General features: G+C 36.9%; 1 protein-coding gene across 6 annotated transcripts in view; it reads left to right on the top strand.

Annotated features, from left to right (window-relative positions):
* Nucleotides 1–18,278, top strand: part of ANO3 (anoctamin 3) — a 205,900-nt gene that overhangs the window by 130,131 nt on the left and 57,491 nt on the right. For all 6 annotated transcript variants that reach the window (XM_074586271.1, XM_074586270.1, XM_074586272.1 and 3 more), the window contains 3 exons: nucleotides 3,338–3,474; nucleotides 15,256–15,408; nucleotides 17,150–17,250. In XM_074586271.1, the coding sequence (XP_074442372.1) occupies nucleotides 3,338–3,474; nucleotides 15,256–15,408; nucleotides 17,150–17,250 (391 nt within the window). The remainder of the gene's footprint in view (nucleotides 1–3,337; nucleotides 3,475–15,255; nucleotides 15,409–17,149; nucleotides 17,251–18,278) is intronic.

Genomic DNA, 18,278 nt, shown 5'->3' with positions numbered 1-18,278 from the left:
TTCTCATGACGTTTTGTGGAGCGGCAGCCAAACAAAGACTCTGAGTTTGAATTTCAACATGGATACTTACAATGCAAGTTAAACAGACTATTAGTCCCTATCATTGCTTTTAGGGTATGTTACATTAAAATTGTTCTTGGGCAGTACAACTCCAGCCACGACATTCAGGGATGCTGTCTTGGTTTGGCTTGCGGCAATCCCAAATGGCAGTTAAAATGCAAACCTGCATAATAGAGATTGTGGAGGAAAGGATGGCAGAAAATAGTGTTCCTTTATAGCCAATCGTTATATAAAAACGTCATGGAAGTTTAGAAACTGCAGTTATTGAAGAAAGACTTAAGGAGTCTTTGTGCTTTGCAGTACGCGTTGGTGACACTAGGAATGATCAAGCTTGAGTTAATTTAGGTCACGTAAGTTTATCTTTAAGGGAATGTAATTATGGCTTGGTGGGTGGGAGAGTTACAGAAGAGAGACTTTCTACTTTTATATAAGTGGTAGGTACCTTATTACAGAAAAAGCGCCTGGTCATAGAAGAATACAAAAGCACGGTCAGTGCTACCAGTGGCAAAGTTTCATTTCTGTGAGCTTCTCTCACGATCTTTTTCTAAAACCAAAATATTTCATCTCTGTTCTTTAAACGTTTTGAAACTAATGAAAATAAATTTACAAAAAGTTCAACTGAAGAAACAAAATGAGGCCCCCAAAGCGCACACACATTGTAATTATTCTTTCTAACCTGTTCTCGTATAGAAATATGATGCAATCCATTGAACTTTTTTCTTTGTGTATAATTAATTATAATTAAGATATGTTTTAAAATGTGCTGCAGAAGAGGTAAATGGAACTAGTGGTCTATGCAAGGTATCTGCGAAGCATACTTCAGGTGTTTTGTTGTCACGAATGTCTAAAACTACATGAATGTTAAGAAAAACGCACACTTTAATATACTTTTAGAATACGGATTGTAAGCTATGTCTCCCAGTCTGACATTTTTTCAGACAGGTGTAACAAATGGTTATTCGAGTGCAATGGTTAAATGCCATGTTTTCATCTTCATTCCGCCTGATTTTTGATACTATTTGATACCATAATTGATACCATTACTGTGTAGGACAGTGCTTTACGTGCATAAACTAAGTCATCAGCTGCTGAAAGGCACAATAGCAAGTATCATTACATTTTATACAACAAACATAAGTTTTTAATTCCAAGTTTCATTATTTTTATGGGGCTTTTCATAGCTAAAACCTTTTTTGACTACATTTCAGACAAGATAGTAAGTATCTTTAAATGGAAGGTAATTTTTTTTTTTTTTTTTTTTTACAGAAAATGCATGCTACAATACAAAAATTGTGTTCTTGAAAACATAAAAATGTTTAGCAGGTAAAAGTATGTTGAGCTCTAAGGGAAGACTCATTTCATAACTTTCAATTGTTTAAATAAAACATATACTTTTGCGAAGGTGTTTTTTGGAGTAGTAGGTGTACTCATAATGTCTAATCCTCTAAAGCTTCCCTCATAAACATAGACTTTTTAATTTAAGTAGAGTCTTTCCGTTTAAATGGCCTATGTAAATGCAAAAGTTCAGGTTTCATAGGCCTGTCTCTGCGTTTCATTTTACTGGCTTCTGTTACAAGACCTTGATCTTTAGGAAAGCTAAGAGCTCATCACATCCGGACGGGAGTCGAATCTGTAAAGTTGCTTTAAGTATCTTGTTTCCCACTTTGGATATCTACTACTTGAAACCTTCTTCACAATCTTTTTCCTACATTTCCTACATTACACAGAGTAACCTGTCTATTAGGTTAAAGCATTGTTTAAAATAAATAAAATCTCTGAGTTTGGTGCCCTGACAATTAAAATGGGCTATTTCGTACTTTAAGAGATCCTTTCACAGGTTTACTGAGGTTACTATCAGTGTCAGAAATTACTGAGGGCTCATTTTGTGTAATCATTATGTAAGCAGCTAAACTGCAGAAAGAAACAGCTCTTGGTAAATGTTCCAGTTTAATATTCCATCTCAGGAATGTCTAGGCTCCATCAGATAATTGTGGTTATTTTTTTTCTGTACTACTTACTGTGGAGAATTTAACTGAACGGCTTAATGAGAAATACTTTGTTGTTGCAGATGAGCTTTTATGAATACAAAATTCAGGAAAGTCAAGATTGTGGTTCCCACAGCAACCGTGGCTTGTTTCTTGGCTTCTGTTTAGGGTTTAGAATTACTGGGCTAAATGCTCTTCCCAGTTCCCTTGACTTTTCCCATGTTGATGTGAAAGCTGAGATGAGAACTTGGCTCAGGATTTGTGGGTAACTTTTTTGTCCGAATATGTTTCTATTTCCAATTTGTCCAATATACAATTGTGTGGGAATAATTATTCCATCTTTTTTGTCTTTAAAATTTTTTTTTTGAGACTAACCATTTTCCAAAATTCATTAAAACTTACATGGTTCAACGTTTTACGGGCTTTACCCCTCATTTTACTCCTGCTGGCTATAAATGGTAAGTATTGTCATGATTTTTTGATGGAGAATGTGAAAGGAAATGAAATGTCTGGAAAAAAGTCTCCCTTCTGATAGAGGATGTAGAGTGATTCAGTGACTTAAGTCCTTCTAACTTGCCTGCAGCGATGATGCAGGAGGACATTTGATCTGTGAGAGTGGGTCTCAGTGAGCTTTGAGGAAGTTCCTCATTCACCTGCAGCTGTCTTAGGATACTCAACTACATTTTTATAAAAACTTTTGTTCAGCAATTAAAAACAAATCCAATGAAAAAGGAAAACGCTTTCTTCATGTTGTCAACTATCTTCTACCACCATCAGGTACACGTCTTCAAATGTGTTCTGAAGTGGTCGCTGCAATGCCTTAATATGCACATTTTCAAACACTATATCTAATGATGAGCAGCACGTGTATAGGGGAGATGGGCATTTAGAGCGCTTATTTAAATTTCAAACATGAGGTGTTACTCTTGTCTCCAGGATGCACCTGTCTATTTGATAACACATTTTGGATCTTGACAATTGTGAATCAAGCACAAAAGCGTTTGAATATTTGTCTTATATCGCTTTGTGGGTTTTTTTTTTTTTAAACTACTGTGAAGAATGTTGTGGGCTTTTTTGATTTGAATATTAATAGAAAAAAGTTTCTATAGGGCTTCTACTAAAAATAGAAGTCACATCTAGTTTAAGACAAACATAATAACATTTCAAGTAAAAAACTTTTGCAGGAAAGGACAGAATATGTCATTGAAAAGTGGATACTTAAAAGGAATGTTCAATTGTGGTTCCACTATAACCTAAAATGAGCGCACTGTTTTCTTCTGTTTTTCCTTCAGACCCAGGAAAGGACAAAGACACATACACAGATGATTCAGAACATGGAAATTATGATGCTCGTACAGATCAGTCATTGCTTATTCAAAACAAGCTTACGAGACAGAAGACAGAACCTCGGACTAAATCATCTTTAAAGGTAATGGACACAAAACTTTTAAAAATTATATCAATTGTTAAAATGTGCTTAAATATTTTTAAAATAGAATTTTTAGGGGATTGGCTAAGTTGCAGCTTAAATAAATAGGTAAGAAATTTCTCATAGTAAGAAATTTAGGTGGCTCCATTACACTAGTTTGACCTACAGAATCAATGAATGAGATTCTCTGTACCAAAAGTCACCGAAATGATATAGAATCAATAACTGTAACGATTCCTATTGACTTATCTAAGAGGCAGTAGCCTTCTTTCAAAAAATATATATTGCACAGAATTTGGGACATGGGATTCCCAGCATGGAGTGAAATTCGTGTCAGCTGGGCGGCCTCAAGAAGCTAGGAGAGTTTAGAAGAAGTAAATTCATATAGCAAATGTAGTAGTCGAGAGTGATCTAAAGTGTAGGAATGTCCTTCTAAGGAAAATCCAAATGATTGCTAGACACGTTGAATGAAAGATAAAATTCGCTGAATGTATAGGAGAGCGTAGGAGTATTTTCAGGAGGCTCAACTAAAGCACTGGGAGAGCCGTCTCACCAGATGAATCTGACATGTTATCTTGCTTAGTAATTACCGAGTCACAGTATTCATCACAATGCATTTTCTACAGCAGTTCATCCACTACAATGCTAAAGAATTATGACTGATTTTCAGTTCAAAACATGTATTCTTTTTCTTCTCGCTCTGGACTGGGGGGCCCTTTAATTCTCCTTTCCATTAAGCATAATTGCTTGTAAATGTAGGACAAATGACCTAACCTCAAGAAGTTCTGAGTAGTTTTCTTCTTCAAGCACTGGAAGTTGCGTATTCTGTAGCACAATTTTTTTTTTAACCAACGATTCTCTGATTTTTGCTATATAAAGGCATGAATAATCCCATGCTACAAATCTAGAAAGGCTTAAATTGCTTTAAGGTTCTGTGCTTTAGATTCAGTATATTCTTCAGTAGGCCGTTATACACTTCTCTCGTCTGTTAGGCCTGTGGCACTTTGTGGTTTTAGTATTGTGTGCATTTTTCACAAGAGTCGTGTAACTGTTGTAGAGCTCGTTTTCTCCGTCACACTCGTCATCATTACTGCAGGATTCTGGAACACAGGGAGCAGGTTGATGTGATCCCTCAGGCTTCATTTCCTGGCATGCTTCAAAAAAAACCCCTCTTAGAATAACAGCTATCTAATAACTTTCAGATAGTTTTAGAGGCAATCCTATTTACACACCGGAAATCTGTGACGTGAAAACGAAACTCTGGTAATGGCAGAGAAGGGTTATATTTTAATCTAAACTATTGCAATGAAAATTTTTTGTGTTCACAGATGATTTTTTTTTGTCTGTTTCTGCAAGGCTAGCTGAATTAAGACAGAAATAACAATGGATGTTCATTTGTGATTTTGTTGATTAGGTTAGACAAAGCCTTTTATGTTAAATGTGGTCTAAAAGACAGGAAAAATAACGCAGAATCTGCAGAATTTAGAGTATGTTATTGAGCACTAAGTGTTTTTAATAACAGGTAAAGCCACTACCAAAAAAAATCTAGTTACGGATAATATTTATCTAAAAACAGGCATCTCATTGTGATAAAGCAAAATATTTTTTGTATTTTCAAGTAAAATATAAGATGATCGCTAGCTGTGTTTTCTCCAAGCCTGTATCCACAACTGATACAAAGCTCATAGGCAGCCAGTAAGCTAACTTTCTTTCAAAGTTTAAAGAGGAGCCTTGTACTTGTGTTAAGTTTAAACAAAAACGCACTTCTTATGTCTCAGTCTTCGTACGTCCTGACCTACTGAACAAAGTGCTTCGGCGTTTAAAAACAGTCTTCCGAAGCCACTTCTGGCTTTTAGCCTTGACAAGTCCTTTTATCACAGCAATCGCTTCGGGAAACTGCCTTCTGCTTTCAGACTGGTTTTGCAAATGAGGCACCCAGGCAGGATTCTCCTCCTGTTGCCTATTTGCCTGCCTCCACGGGAAGAAGGCAAAGGGGATTTAGATGAGTCTGCTGTTAGAAAAACAGGTTACTATTTTGCCTTTCGATTATTGTACAAGTCTTTGTGGCAATTAGTGGGAGATGTCTAAGGGAAACTTCTTCCCAAAACGGATATAAAACTAGCAAAAGGAGGCTTCTAATTCTTTTTGAGACTGTTGAAAGCACGGAAGCAGCTCTACAGCTGGTAAGTACTCTCATATATTTGGAAAATAAACTGATCTATCATGATTTAAGATGTCTCCTCAGTCTGGCCAGAGAATGAAAATGAGAAACCCCGCATTGGCAAAGTGTACAAGGATAAAAGCTTATTCTTATTCTCTGCTTGTTAATGATTCTAATTTAGGCTTGTTTTGGGAGAGTTGTTTTACACCTGAGAGACTCAGGAGAAAATTGCTGAAAAAGTTATTTGCAATTAATGCTTGGTACTATTACCTGTCTCAGTGATGAGCTACTTGAATACTTCAGCAGTAATGAAATTGTCTTACTGGCATGATGGAAGCCGATACACATTTTTTTTCAAGAATTGTTTAGTGGTTCGGGTCACATACATGATGCGGCATTTTCCATAAATCTGGTTTGTATTGCTGCAGTTTTAAAGCTTTAGAAACATCAGGTAATTTTGACATAGCATCTGGGTGCCAACATTCATCTTGATAGTCATCTGCTTTTCTCATTTCCTTGATTATGATTTATAATTCATAATCTCCTTTAGTTTGGGTTGGTATCATTTCAGAATCCACAGATTTAATATTGAAAAATTGTGAGTCGTTCAGACCCATTAAAAAGCTGTCTTCATTATCCCTCTCTGCCATCTTTTCATCACCAACTGCTGTTGAGATTGCGTAGAAAGGATGACCTCGCGTATGCGATTCTGCCAAGGGATCTCATGCAGAGGAATGATGCCAACAAGTGGCTGCTGGGCGAAGGATGGAGTGAGTAGTATCTGCTATTGCAAGGGAAATGTAGGAAATGAGAAGGTCCCTGATGGGAAAATGCGATGTTTGAAATGTTCTAGTTCCTCTAAGAAGGGAAAGCAGGCTAAAGAGACTTTATCACTTGAACGACAGGCAACATTTGTCCAGAGAAACAGCAAAGTTGGTAGCAGCGACTTCCTTTCTGTACCAATTACTATCACATGTATAGTGGCAAGATAGGAATATTAGAGAAATTACACTTCCATGGCCTTTCATTCACTACTTTACTGTTACTCATTTTGATCTGATGAATTTTTTATCAGATTTTTTTTTTCTTTTTCTAGATAGTGTATGTTGCTATCTGGCAAGGTAAAGAAAGGGTTTGTAGAACAAAGTTCACATATTATCATATGTGTTCAGAAACTGTAAAAAATGCTGCCTATACATTAGCTTAGTCTCCTGCCTTTTTCTGGTGTCCACCAATACCCACTAATAATACTGCATGTCCAGGCTAGTTTTGTGTTGGGTAGGATCTGCAACGATTTCTCTTTCAGTCTCCAAAAACGTTACAGAACTTCTAGGGAATTTTAAATAAGATCTTAAATAAGCAATTGGCCAAAATATATGGTGGATTGTATCTGATCAGCTTATAATATGAGCAAAAGTCAGTATGATCAGTGTAGGTTATTACTGTGATTATTAAAGGATAAATCCACCCATGAAAACCTGAAATGCGTTATTTACACATTTTATTGGATACTTTGTGATTTTGAACATATATTTTCCTTTCTCTCATGCATAACAAGTATTTCGCTTACAGAATTTCATGGTGGTTTTGAAAAATGGAATAAACTAAAAGTCATATCTGCAGGATAAAAGTGTTCTTCACTCTTAATATTTTACTTTCCACACTTCCGTAGGAATTATTTTCTGTTTTAATTTTTTCCTGTTTAATTCCATGACTTTCACAGTTGCAGAGATCTGTGCTACGTGTTCTAATCCTGTCAATTTATCACTAGTTTCACATACATTTTTTCCCTCATAATCTTGCTCCTGTGTTCAGTGGAAGTCAGGCACATGTACTGAAAGAGAAGGGTTGGCCATAAAAATGTTTTAGTGTATAAATAAGAACAAGATGTCAGCTGAGAACAGTGTACTGGAAAGGAGAATAGCAAAGGGAGCCTAGATAGATAAAGAGTAGTCTGCAAACGCAGTCTAATAATACGAAAAGTAAATAAAGTTTAAAAGGAATGTTAACAGATAAAATCATTATCCCAGAATAGAATGAGATGGTAAAGTGCAACAAAAGTTAACTTCATGTTTATGCATCTAGTGCACGGCTTTCATCTGCGGTGAGGTTTTGTTTAAAAAGAGAAGAAAATAAATCAGAAAATATTTCAGGACATGCAAGAAAAGCAGTAAGTGATTTTATCATAAAGATGAAAGTTTTAAAAAATAAACACAGAAAGAAAACCTTTCAGTGATCATGTCAGTATGCTTCTTATTAAGGCCTCCCTATTAGACTTAAAGAGCAAATAGAAGTGGTAAAATATTAAGAATGGGAAGCTTCCTCCTGTCTCCAAACATTGCTGCTTCCTTATACAGTAACACTGAACATGCTTCCTTTCAACATTTTGCATAAGATTACCTAAACCCCCTCCTTTCCTGCAGCAAAATGCATTTTTCATACTATATGCAAATTTATTTTTCATGCTTGCTCTGTAAGTCTGACTAGAAGAAAAAAGGAAAAAAAAACGTCCTCTGTGAAGAAGCTAAAATAATTGCTAATTCTTTAGTTCACTCCTAAAAAGTTAAAGTGCAGTCGTATTCGGAAGGTCAGGTATTTCTGGAAGTCTTCCTCTCTGTTCAGAAGACAGCCAGGTTCTGCACAGTACCGTATAATACACACACAAGTACATTAGCGTGGCTAATTACGGCAGCCCGTCGCTGTTAACCAGGCCGCGTTGTCTTTGGTGCCCAAGACAATTTGTATATCTTTGCATATGCAAATATATGCCCAGTTTTCTTTCCTAGGTTATTATGCTCATGGTTATTTGCAAAAGAAAAAAAAACCCAAAACAATATACACTTAAAATCAATCAATCTGTACTTTTGGAATTAAGTAATTGAAAGGATTAGTATAATAAATTAATTTCGGGCTTATCCATTCCAAACCCCTTTATACACAAAAAGCTGATTGTCATCTTAGTCGTGTGCTTAGAAAATTTCTCATAAAGCACACCTTAGAGTATTCTTAATCAGAGTATGATTTTTAAAATGTAAAAAACGATTCTAGTAGTATTTTAAAATCTCTTAAAATATTTTCACCCCTAATTCCGTGTAACTTAAGTCTGTAACCTTGTTGGGGTCCCAGGTTTGATTTTTTTTTTAAACAACCTGAAACAAAGCAAGCATTAATTAGGAAACTCATTTTTGTTCATGGAAATAAGGCCATTGTAGTTAGCATCAGAAATGCATTTATTTCCAGAAAATACTTAAAGGTAAGGGTTGAGTCGTAAGCTCTGGCTGTAGCCACTAACCACTGAGATGGCGGCATCCTTCAGTGGGAATCGTACTGAAGATGTTAATGCAAAGCTCATGGTAACAGTATTAGGGAGCATTAGTAATCAAAATAAAAGAGGTGGTTTTCGTGAATCAGCCAGCAATCACTCTACTTAATAGCATCTTCTGAAGTTGTAAGAACAATAATAAATTATATTGGAAGAAAGTCGTCTTTTACGAGAAATGACCATTCTACTCAGAGCTAGAACAGGGAAGCTGTTTATGTACATTTTGCAGTTTTAGGTAGTTACCGTGCCCAAGAATTTCACACATCAGACTTTACCTCTGCCAAAATTCCTGCCCTAGTTCCTCGAATTGTTTCCATGGCTACTTCTGTCTTATACATGATTTAACAGCCCCGAACTCATCCATTATTATCTCTGAAACAGCTCTTAAAAACCAAGACATGAAAAGATAGAGAAAACCATTTTTCCTTGCCCCACCTCTGATAACCAGTGCCTTTGTCACTGTAAGCTTTGTTCTCCCCCTCTTACTCCTCCATTCCAGGCTGATTTTCCTAGTGAGTGTACAAAGTGATTTTATATTTGTGTATGCGTGTGTGTATGTGTGTGTTCCCTACAGTCCCGTTTGGGCTGTAAGGCCCCATACCAATAAACTCTATGGTGGTGTTTACAAAAGTTTTATTTGTCAGAGTAGGTCAGTGAACACGTTGTTGTTTCCTTGAGGAAGGAAATACATTTCAAAGTCTTTTTCCTCGTCTTTCATTCTTCCTCCAGTGTTTTCTGGTCCTACAAATTTTCCCTACGTCTCTGTCTGTAAAAAATGCTACTGGGGAGATGGTGCTATTATGGATGCTGGGACTCAGTACTTCCATTTCCAGTAGCAGCATCACTTTTTCTACTTGTAGATTCTTCCCTTCCCTTCTCTTCTTATAGTTTCCCTGGGAAAAAAACCCAAGACATTTGAGTAAGTCTGTCTTTAATATGTTGCTTCATTATTGCTAAGAGTTTATCAAAACGATTTTTCTCTAGCACATTTAGCTGTCAGAATTCACAATCTGTCTTAGGGAGGAAATGAACGTTCTAAACATCATCACCTTGAAATAAAATGATTTTGGGAAGAGAAATTTAGCAATTTTGGGGTGCAAATTGTAAAAGAAGAGTCCTGAGGCCCAGCTGTGCACCTCCATCTATCGTTTGGATCCCAGACACTAGGCTGTTGGTATATTTACTTTCCTTTACATAATTTTACAAATCTAAATCCAAATTACACCACCCACACGGAGGAAAGATGACCTTCATCCTGTCTACTGTAGAGACAAAATAAACATACCGTGCTGTGGGGGCTTAATTCTTGTGTGCTGTATCAGTTGGCACTTACGTAAGTGAATGCTCCTGTTGTTGATTATGGCTGAGAATTGATGTTCTCTGTATGTCCATATAAATATGAAACTTCCTTATGTTCTTTTTATTAAGTAAACGACAGTCCTTAAATTGAAACACAGACTCTTCGCTGCCTGAGCTGCACCCTGGTGTAAAAGTTGTTCCTCCCTGTGTGGGTCCCTTGGGTCAGAATAACCTTCTCCGGGCTGAGTCCAGCGCGCTCCCTGCACTCGCCTTGTGCTTTTATTGCTGTTTTATTTATAACTGTTGATTGTGAGGGTGGTAGATGAAACTATTCTTTAGATACATTCTAAAGCAACTTGCAAAGTGCATAAGCAGCAAACCGCTAACAGATGATGCTAAAATACATAGTTGTCAGCCTCTGTGTTTACGTGTACATATGTATGAAATAGGTAGAAATCATGCTTATTTTCATTGCCGTTACTGGCAAAATTCAGAAAACTGTAATCATATAAAATAATTATTAAAGATCTTCTTCCCTGCTCTTCATTTAGCATTTATATGTTAGATAACGGTAATGAAAATCTTATACATGCAATAAACAAGTTAGACGATTTCTTTCATGTCAGACTTGAGTTAGTGGACGTTGGTAGTCAGGAGTAGGTAGAGGGAGTATCCACAGCCCCACCAGGCGCTCTCTCTGCACTTAGGTACTTCATGGTCACACCTGTGTCCGAGATCAATTTGGTCTGTAAATCACTCATCCGCAAGAACATAAATAATCATTTAAAATTTATAAAAACGAATACTATAGAGATTTTGTCAGCCTTTAAGCACTTGCTGTTATGTTCGCCTTGTTGGGGCTTGTCAGTGGCTGAGTGGACGTCAAATGGATGGTTACAACAGATAAGTCGTATCTACATTTCGTTCCAGTTAACTTCTGAATAGTAGTACATATTATTCATTAACTTGAACTTTTCACTGGTATAAGGGGGAGGGGGGGGAGAAAGTATGCTGATATATTATGTTACAGTGTATTTTTCACTGATTTTCAGTACGTTTCAAATTTTTCTAGGGGTTTAGCTATTAATAAAGTAATACCGTAAAACTGAAGCCTTCTGTACCGTGTCATTTACTCTTACATGGACCTAAAATTTGGTAACGGTTTTGGGAATGGTTCAACTCAGTCTTCTAGAATATTTGTTTCTATGTATGGGGTGAAAAATTGGCAAAAGTTTCATCTACAGAGCGGAACAGTAGACTGAAATCAGTGGCGTTGAAATAGTTACAATTTCTGTGAACTGTGCTATATAAATTATTTGGGGAGAGAAAGAGTGTGTAGAACAGCTGCTCCCACTTTGTGAAGTGGGCATTGCTTATTAATTAGAATCTGAAAAAGAGTTCCTTGAAAAATCCTTCCATGTTGGCTAAATCCAAGGAAATTCTTCCTGTACCAGATTTGAATAGAAACGTAAACTCTTTTTATTTTATAATTTTGCTAAGTATTTGCATTATACTTTTGTTTCACTGTTTTGCTTGAGCGAAAGCTTCTTATTTAGGTTAAATTAATCAACTTGTTTTGTCTTGTGTAAACTGAAAACTTCAGTTGAATGAAAATGTCAGTATTTTGAATTTTACAGTTTCAGGCTTCAAAGCAGGGTGTTATTAAGCATGTGATTTGTTATAATAATCACAATCTAGGAATTAACCAAAAAAATGATGGCAAATAATAAAGAAAACCAAGGAACTGCAACGGATCTGTAGTGGCAAAGCAATGCAAACCAGTGTATTTTGATTTTGCATTATGAACAAGTTTACTGTTGAGTGAGGAAGCGCTTCACAGCTTCACTACACAAATCGATAAGACTGAAAGTTCTCGTATTTAAACACTTGGGAAGAGCAAGGTGAACTTAAAACTTGAGTTTGCAAGCTGAACTATATATAGCAATACTCTAAAAGGAATTTCGGAATTTCTCAAATCCAACTTAAGTAAGTGGGTTTTTTGTGTGTGTAAAGCTGACAGGTGGATACTGTATCACAAAATCTGAGAAACTAAGAGGAGTAGAGAGAAAACCAAACATTGATCAGTCCTCTTTATAGACATTTTTTCTGGTGAAACGGGAGATCTTAAAAAGAGTAAAAGAGAGTAAAGCCTTTGCACAAATATTTCTTCTGGTGCTTTTCTCCTCTGCTGTCTTGAGAAAAAGGTGAAAGAATGACTCAGAGATTTATTGGTCCAAAACAACAGATAAATAATAGATGTGCTTTGCCTGAATGCCCGATGTATTCACAGACTGATTCACTGGGCTGGGCGTAGATAGTGGTCAATATGCCTTGACTCATACCTTTAATTGAAATTACTGCTCCCTGTTCTCTGTACAGGGAGAGCTCCTTCCGATCAACTGAAAAAACACATAAATCACCAGATAAATTCTTCTGCTGGCACAGGTGTTCCAGCTAATGTAGGTGGACACCATTGCTTGAGAATCGCCCTAAAGGGAGACTAGGGGTGCCAGTGCCATTGAAGTGAATCAGTCCTGAAATCGATAGAACATGGGCTGGGTTCACTGCGCGACTGTGGTAAGTGGCTTCACTATTGCTCATATCGGACCGTGGTGGTAGGACTCTGAAAGTGGCCTGAGACGAGCAGATGGAAAATTTCCCTCTACTGTCGGCGCAGCTCATAATTTATTGAGCATTGCCCCCAAATGATTCTATTTGGTGCAGATGAACCTGAGGGCATATTTGCATGTTGTTGTTAATCTGAGAAAGAAAACCTGTCTTTCCAAGACTGAAGAAAATCAGATGTTTGAGAAATGAGGAAAGAAAGGTTATAAATAACAATCTGAAGAATTATAGAAGTTTAGAAATGTATTACAAAAAGGTAGATTTAATTTGCAGAATATCTGTACAGAAATTGCATGAGCAGAAATTGTGTAAGTTCCGGGTCTCCCCTTTGGGGGAATTTTGGACAGGCTTTTTATATCTGATTTTGCCTGCTTCATGGACCACAAAAGGAGCTCCAGGCTTTTGTGAAATCCTTGTGCTTGTCTTCATTGTTGCTTGTGTCTTAAACCTGAAAAAAGGTCGGGTATTCAAAAACTTGCATATTCAAATTTGCACTTTCAAACCTTTTGTCTACTACCTCACCTTCAAACCTGTGCATCTTGTATCTTCAGATCATTACATCTATGACATTTAACAGAAGAATAAAAATCAATGTTTTTACTGCTGTTCCCATTCAGAATTCTTAGAAGAGGTTGCAGACCCTATATTCAGTGCACTAATAATCTTGGTTAACAGTCTTTACCTTCATTTAGACTTCAGATACTATTTATCTGAATATCTAGAGATAAACAGAAATAGAAGAATGTAGGGTATGCTATTCTTCAACAATTTTTTGATCAATATACTGATAAATTATTTTCCTTATTTTTTCTGTTATATTTAATTTAATTTCTAATGGGAATAAAAACCAAAAACCTGCAGTCAAAAGCCAAGCAAAAGGAAAGGATATTTCCTGTTCTCAACAAACTTGCAAAATGATTTAGGATTGGAAATGAGTCTTCCTGGGTCTGTCCATTTCTCCTAATTATTTTCCAGTTTCCATATTATTTCGCTTGGTTATATTGGACATCTTGTCTTCTCCGCCTTTGTTCCTTTTTTCTCTAGATTTGGTTGTTTGAATTTGTTGGGAGATTTTTAGTTTTTAGAATTTTTTTGCGTGTAGGTAGTCTGTATAATTGACTCTAGATAGATTCTTAAATTCGTGTTAATCACATTCTCTAATGTGTTCGTTGCTTTAGTTCATGTTACATTTTCTGTAATTTGGCCTGTTTCTTGACCCAGCCATCACAGGACTGGAGCACCTCTTTTATGAGGAAAGGCTGAGAGACCTGGGTCAGTTTAGCCTGGAGAAGAGAAGACTGAAAAGGGATCTCATCAATGCTTATTAGTATCTAACGGGTGGATGTCAGGAGGATGGGGTGAGACTCTTCTCAGTGGTGCCCAGTGACAGGCCAAGGGGCAACAGGCACATATACTGGAACACAGAAAATTCCATCTCAACATGAGGAAAAACTTTTTCCTTTGAGGGTGGCAGAACCCTGGCACAGGCTGCCCAGAGAGGTGGTGGAGTCTCCAACTCTGGAGACATTCCAACCCCGCCTGGACGCGTTCCTGTGCCACCTGCTCCGGGTGACCCTGCTCTGGCAGGGGGTTGGACGGGATGATTTCCAGAGGTCCCTTCCCACCCTGTGATTCTATGATCTATGAAAATGAGTGCTGCATTCTCCAGAAGATGATGATAGTTTCTCAGTTTACCTTTTCAGATTTCAGTGTCATAGTCTGACACCAGTTGATACAGTCACTGTCTGTTCTGAATCATGCAAAACACAGAATGCAAAAACAGCTTGCAGCCGCAGGATGTAAAGCAGGGTTTTCCGTATCAGGGTCAGAGAATCCCTCGTGTTTGCAAGCACGGTGGGAAGGAACTAGACAAGATTTAAACATTGCTAACGTAGCATTGAAAAAGCAGTTCAGCTAGAATATCCAGGAAAACATTCCAAACAATAGCCTTCCTTTTTAAATTTTTTAGATTTTAGATTTATTTCTATCGTGGAGAAAATACAACTATAAAATTTGCCCAGGTACAAAGCTGGAAAACTTGGGTTAATTTACTTGCCCTTATATGTTTTTTTAATTCCTACTGGAAGGTAAGGTTTAACAGAAGTTCATGTCGATCTATAAGTTTAAGATTTTAAGTTTTTTGCAAAGCTGAAAGAAATAGCTAGCGTATGGGTTTTGTGGAGCTATTTTATTTTGTTTTGTTCTGATTAGTTTGAGATCCTGAGCAACTGATGCTTATGAACTGCCTATACTTGTGACTTCTTTACATATTCATCCTGCAGATATGTGGACACCTCCATGCTTTAGGACATGCTGTGTTACATGCAGTTCATGATAGGGGTCATCATCAGTTTTTTTATTTTATCTTCTCCAGACTGACGCCATGGCATCATCAGGACTCTTCTTCAAAGACGGCAAAAAGCGCATTGATTACATCTTGGTCTACAAAAAGTCAAGTCCACAGGTAGAAAAAAGAAGCACCTTTGAGAAGAATTTGAGAGCAGAAGGGTTGATGTTAGAACGAGAGGTGAGTCTTGTAGCTTATGTGGCGTAAACAACCCTTTATAATACTACCATGCTTTACTGGATTTGTAAAAGATTCCTGACAATCCTATAAGCCTTTCCAGCCAGGCTGTTCTCACCATTTGTTTAATGCTATTAAATTAATAATAACAATTATTCGATAGCGTGTGTTTAACATGTTTTGGGGATGCATGCTTGTACACACACACATGTACCCTCTGCACAGGTGCAGTGCCGCACAGAGGGAAAAATTACAGCTCCTTATGTTTCCAGAACAGAAGAAGCTTCAGTACCTCATGTTGCTTTAATATATAACCTCTGTGTCTTCCAGCAGAATGCGCGATACTATAAATATCTCTCTCTTTTTTCAAGAGGTTACGATTGTCAGTGTCAAGTTAATCCATCCTATTAATGACAGTATTAATATAAAAATGAAGGAAAACAGAGCCAGGAAAACAGTCTTGGACTTTGCTGTTTCATGAATTACTTATAAAACAGGCATATATTTAGTCTGTCCTTAAGTAAACTCCCATACTTCCCTCTTCACCTCAATAGAATTACCTAACATGCTCTGTGTTAAAGCAATGAGCTTTTAAGTGTTTTAAAGTCCGTGCAAGTTCTAGCTGACGATGTAGCATGTTGAGTATTCACAACTAACTAACCTGACAGTGGATTAAAATTTGGGTTTAAGGCTTTTAAAAGTCATTACGTTCTAGTGGCAAAAATACCTGGTTTTATTCTGATTTCAATAAATACTGCTATCTCAGCTGCTGTCAATTCAGAAGTATTGAGACTTCAGGAAGAAAAAAATGTTTTTATAAGATCATAATTCTAGATATCAACTGTTTTAAATTGTCTCCCAGTAGTATATTTTTATCCACATCTTTTGAGAAAAATAAAATTGTAGAAGTAGTGTTACTGAGCTGTGATATGACTTGATGGAACTGGTAGGTAGAATTGTGAACATTTTGAATTCCGTTAACCCTTTAACTACATTTTCTTTTACCTTTATTTACCAAATATTGCATTACTCAGGTTTTTAGGAGGCTTTAATCTGACTCAGCTTAAGCAAAAACTTCTGGGAGAAGGGTGCAGAACTGGTGTTTCCATAAAAAAAGATAAATATAGGAACCTGTAATACTGAAACTCCTGGTTTATGTGCAAATAAATGAGTGATGAAAAACATTTGTGTAGAGTATTCCTTGTAAATTTGCAAAAAATCTCAATTCATACAGAGATCACATGTATAAGTTCTTAGCAGATATTGCAATTACTTAACCATTCCCTGGAGTTACCGTGTTGGCAGAGCGGGACCTGCAGCCTTCTCGAGCCGTTCCTGTGCTCTAGCAGCTGAGCGCTCTGCTCCGTAAATGGGAGACGCACAGAATGGTCTTCAAACTGCTCATCTAAGATGCTTTTGGGGGGATTTAAAATTAATTCATTTATTCCAGGTGAAAAAGTGCTGCATAAAGCCTTTCTGTACTTCTGCTGTGTTTAGAAGCAAAGATCTGTCCAACGGGTTGCTTTTGATAGTTACTAGTTTACTCATATTACAGTGTTTGGGACTAAAAAAAAATATTACTGATTTTCCTTTGACTAGCTGAGAGCACTTACAGTGTTTTCAGACTCGCGTGGCCACTTCAGGCCTAAAAGCAGAATTTGACCCCGAAGAATGCTTTTGCAAAGGTGAGTGCCATAGAGGTTTGAATTATTAATATGTATTTGTTTGTTACTGCTCTTTACAGCCAGCTGTTACAAACAGTGATATCATGTTTGTTAAAATTCACTGTCCATGGGAGACATTGTGCAAATACGCAGAGAGGATGAACATCAGGATGCCTTTCAGGTATTGTGTGGAAACTCTTTTAAGAAACTTGTAATTTAGTGCTTAATATTAAAAGTTCATTACTTATCTTAAGGTTGGAATGAAGTCTTTCCTGCACTGTGGCCAGGCGTGCTTGTATTTAATTTAGTGAGGTGAAAGAGAGAGAGGAGAAACAAACGATAGGCACCGTTCTTTTCACATTTACCTGTGGTACTTGTTTTCAGACTTACCTTCCAAGTCAAACTGAGAATACGTCTTTAGAAAATACTGTTCACACATCGGTTTGGATGTCTTCGGCACAGTTTCAGATATTCCCCGTCTGAGCTCAAGTATTGTCCATGATTTTAGGGTATTTCTGAATATTTTGGCGTACTTCGAATAAAATGAGATACCTTTATTTCTTCGTCCTCTAGCTTTCCTTTGGCAGAATAATGAACTGAACTGAGTTCCTTTTCTATGTGCTAAACAGATTCGATCATATTTTTTTTGCAATAAATATTTGTTATTTATTTGTAGGACAAGTTAATATCTCCTGCAGTAATACAGAAGTTTTTAAAGGAGAAAAAAACCCTTTTCAAATTGATTAATAATGTTCTTGCAGAGAGAGAAGAGCATTTAAGTGTGCTGTAAACCTCCTCAGGAGTTAAAGTGGTAACTAGATGCCAAAGCTGTGTGACTCACGGAAAATACCCTTACAGCACTCCTTTCTCGCTTGAATTGCCAATCGCTGTATCTTTCATGTCCCTGCTGATTTCAGCGATCTCAGCGTGGCTCCCTTGCGTTGGTCCTGATCCAGAAACAGTCATCGTGAAGCAATCTTTGCTAAAAACTTGCTTCCCATACCCAGATCTATACTGAGTTGCCACATCATCCCATTAAGCCTTCAAAGTCCTTTTCATAAAAGAAAATGTTTTCTGTAACAGTCATCTTCCATATGTTTGAGAATATTATTATAGTGCCATTTGAGCTTCTCTAGTTTGAATAATACTTGTCAGCATTTTAGAGATAGAAGTGTTCGCGTATGTGTGTACACACGCATAAACAATCTA

This window comes from Larus michahellis, chromosome 4 (assembly GCF_964199755.1).
Source record: "Larus michahellis chromosome 4, bLarMic1.1, whole genome shotgun sequence".
NCBI lineage: Eukaryota > Metazoa > Chordata > Aves > Charadriiformes > Laridae > Larus > Larus michahellis.
Note: the sequence above shows the minus strand (reverse complement) of the source record. Positions and strands in the feature narration are given on the sequence as shown.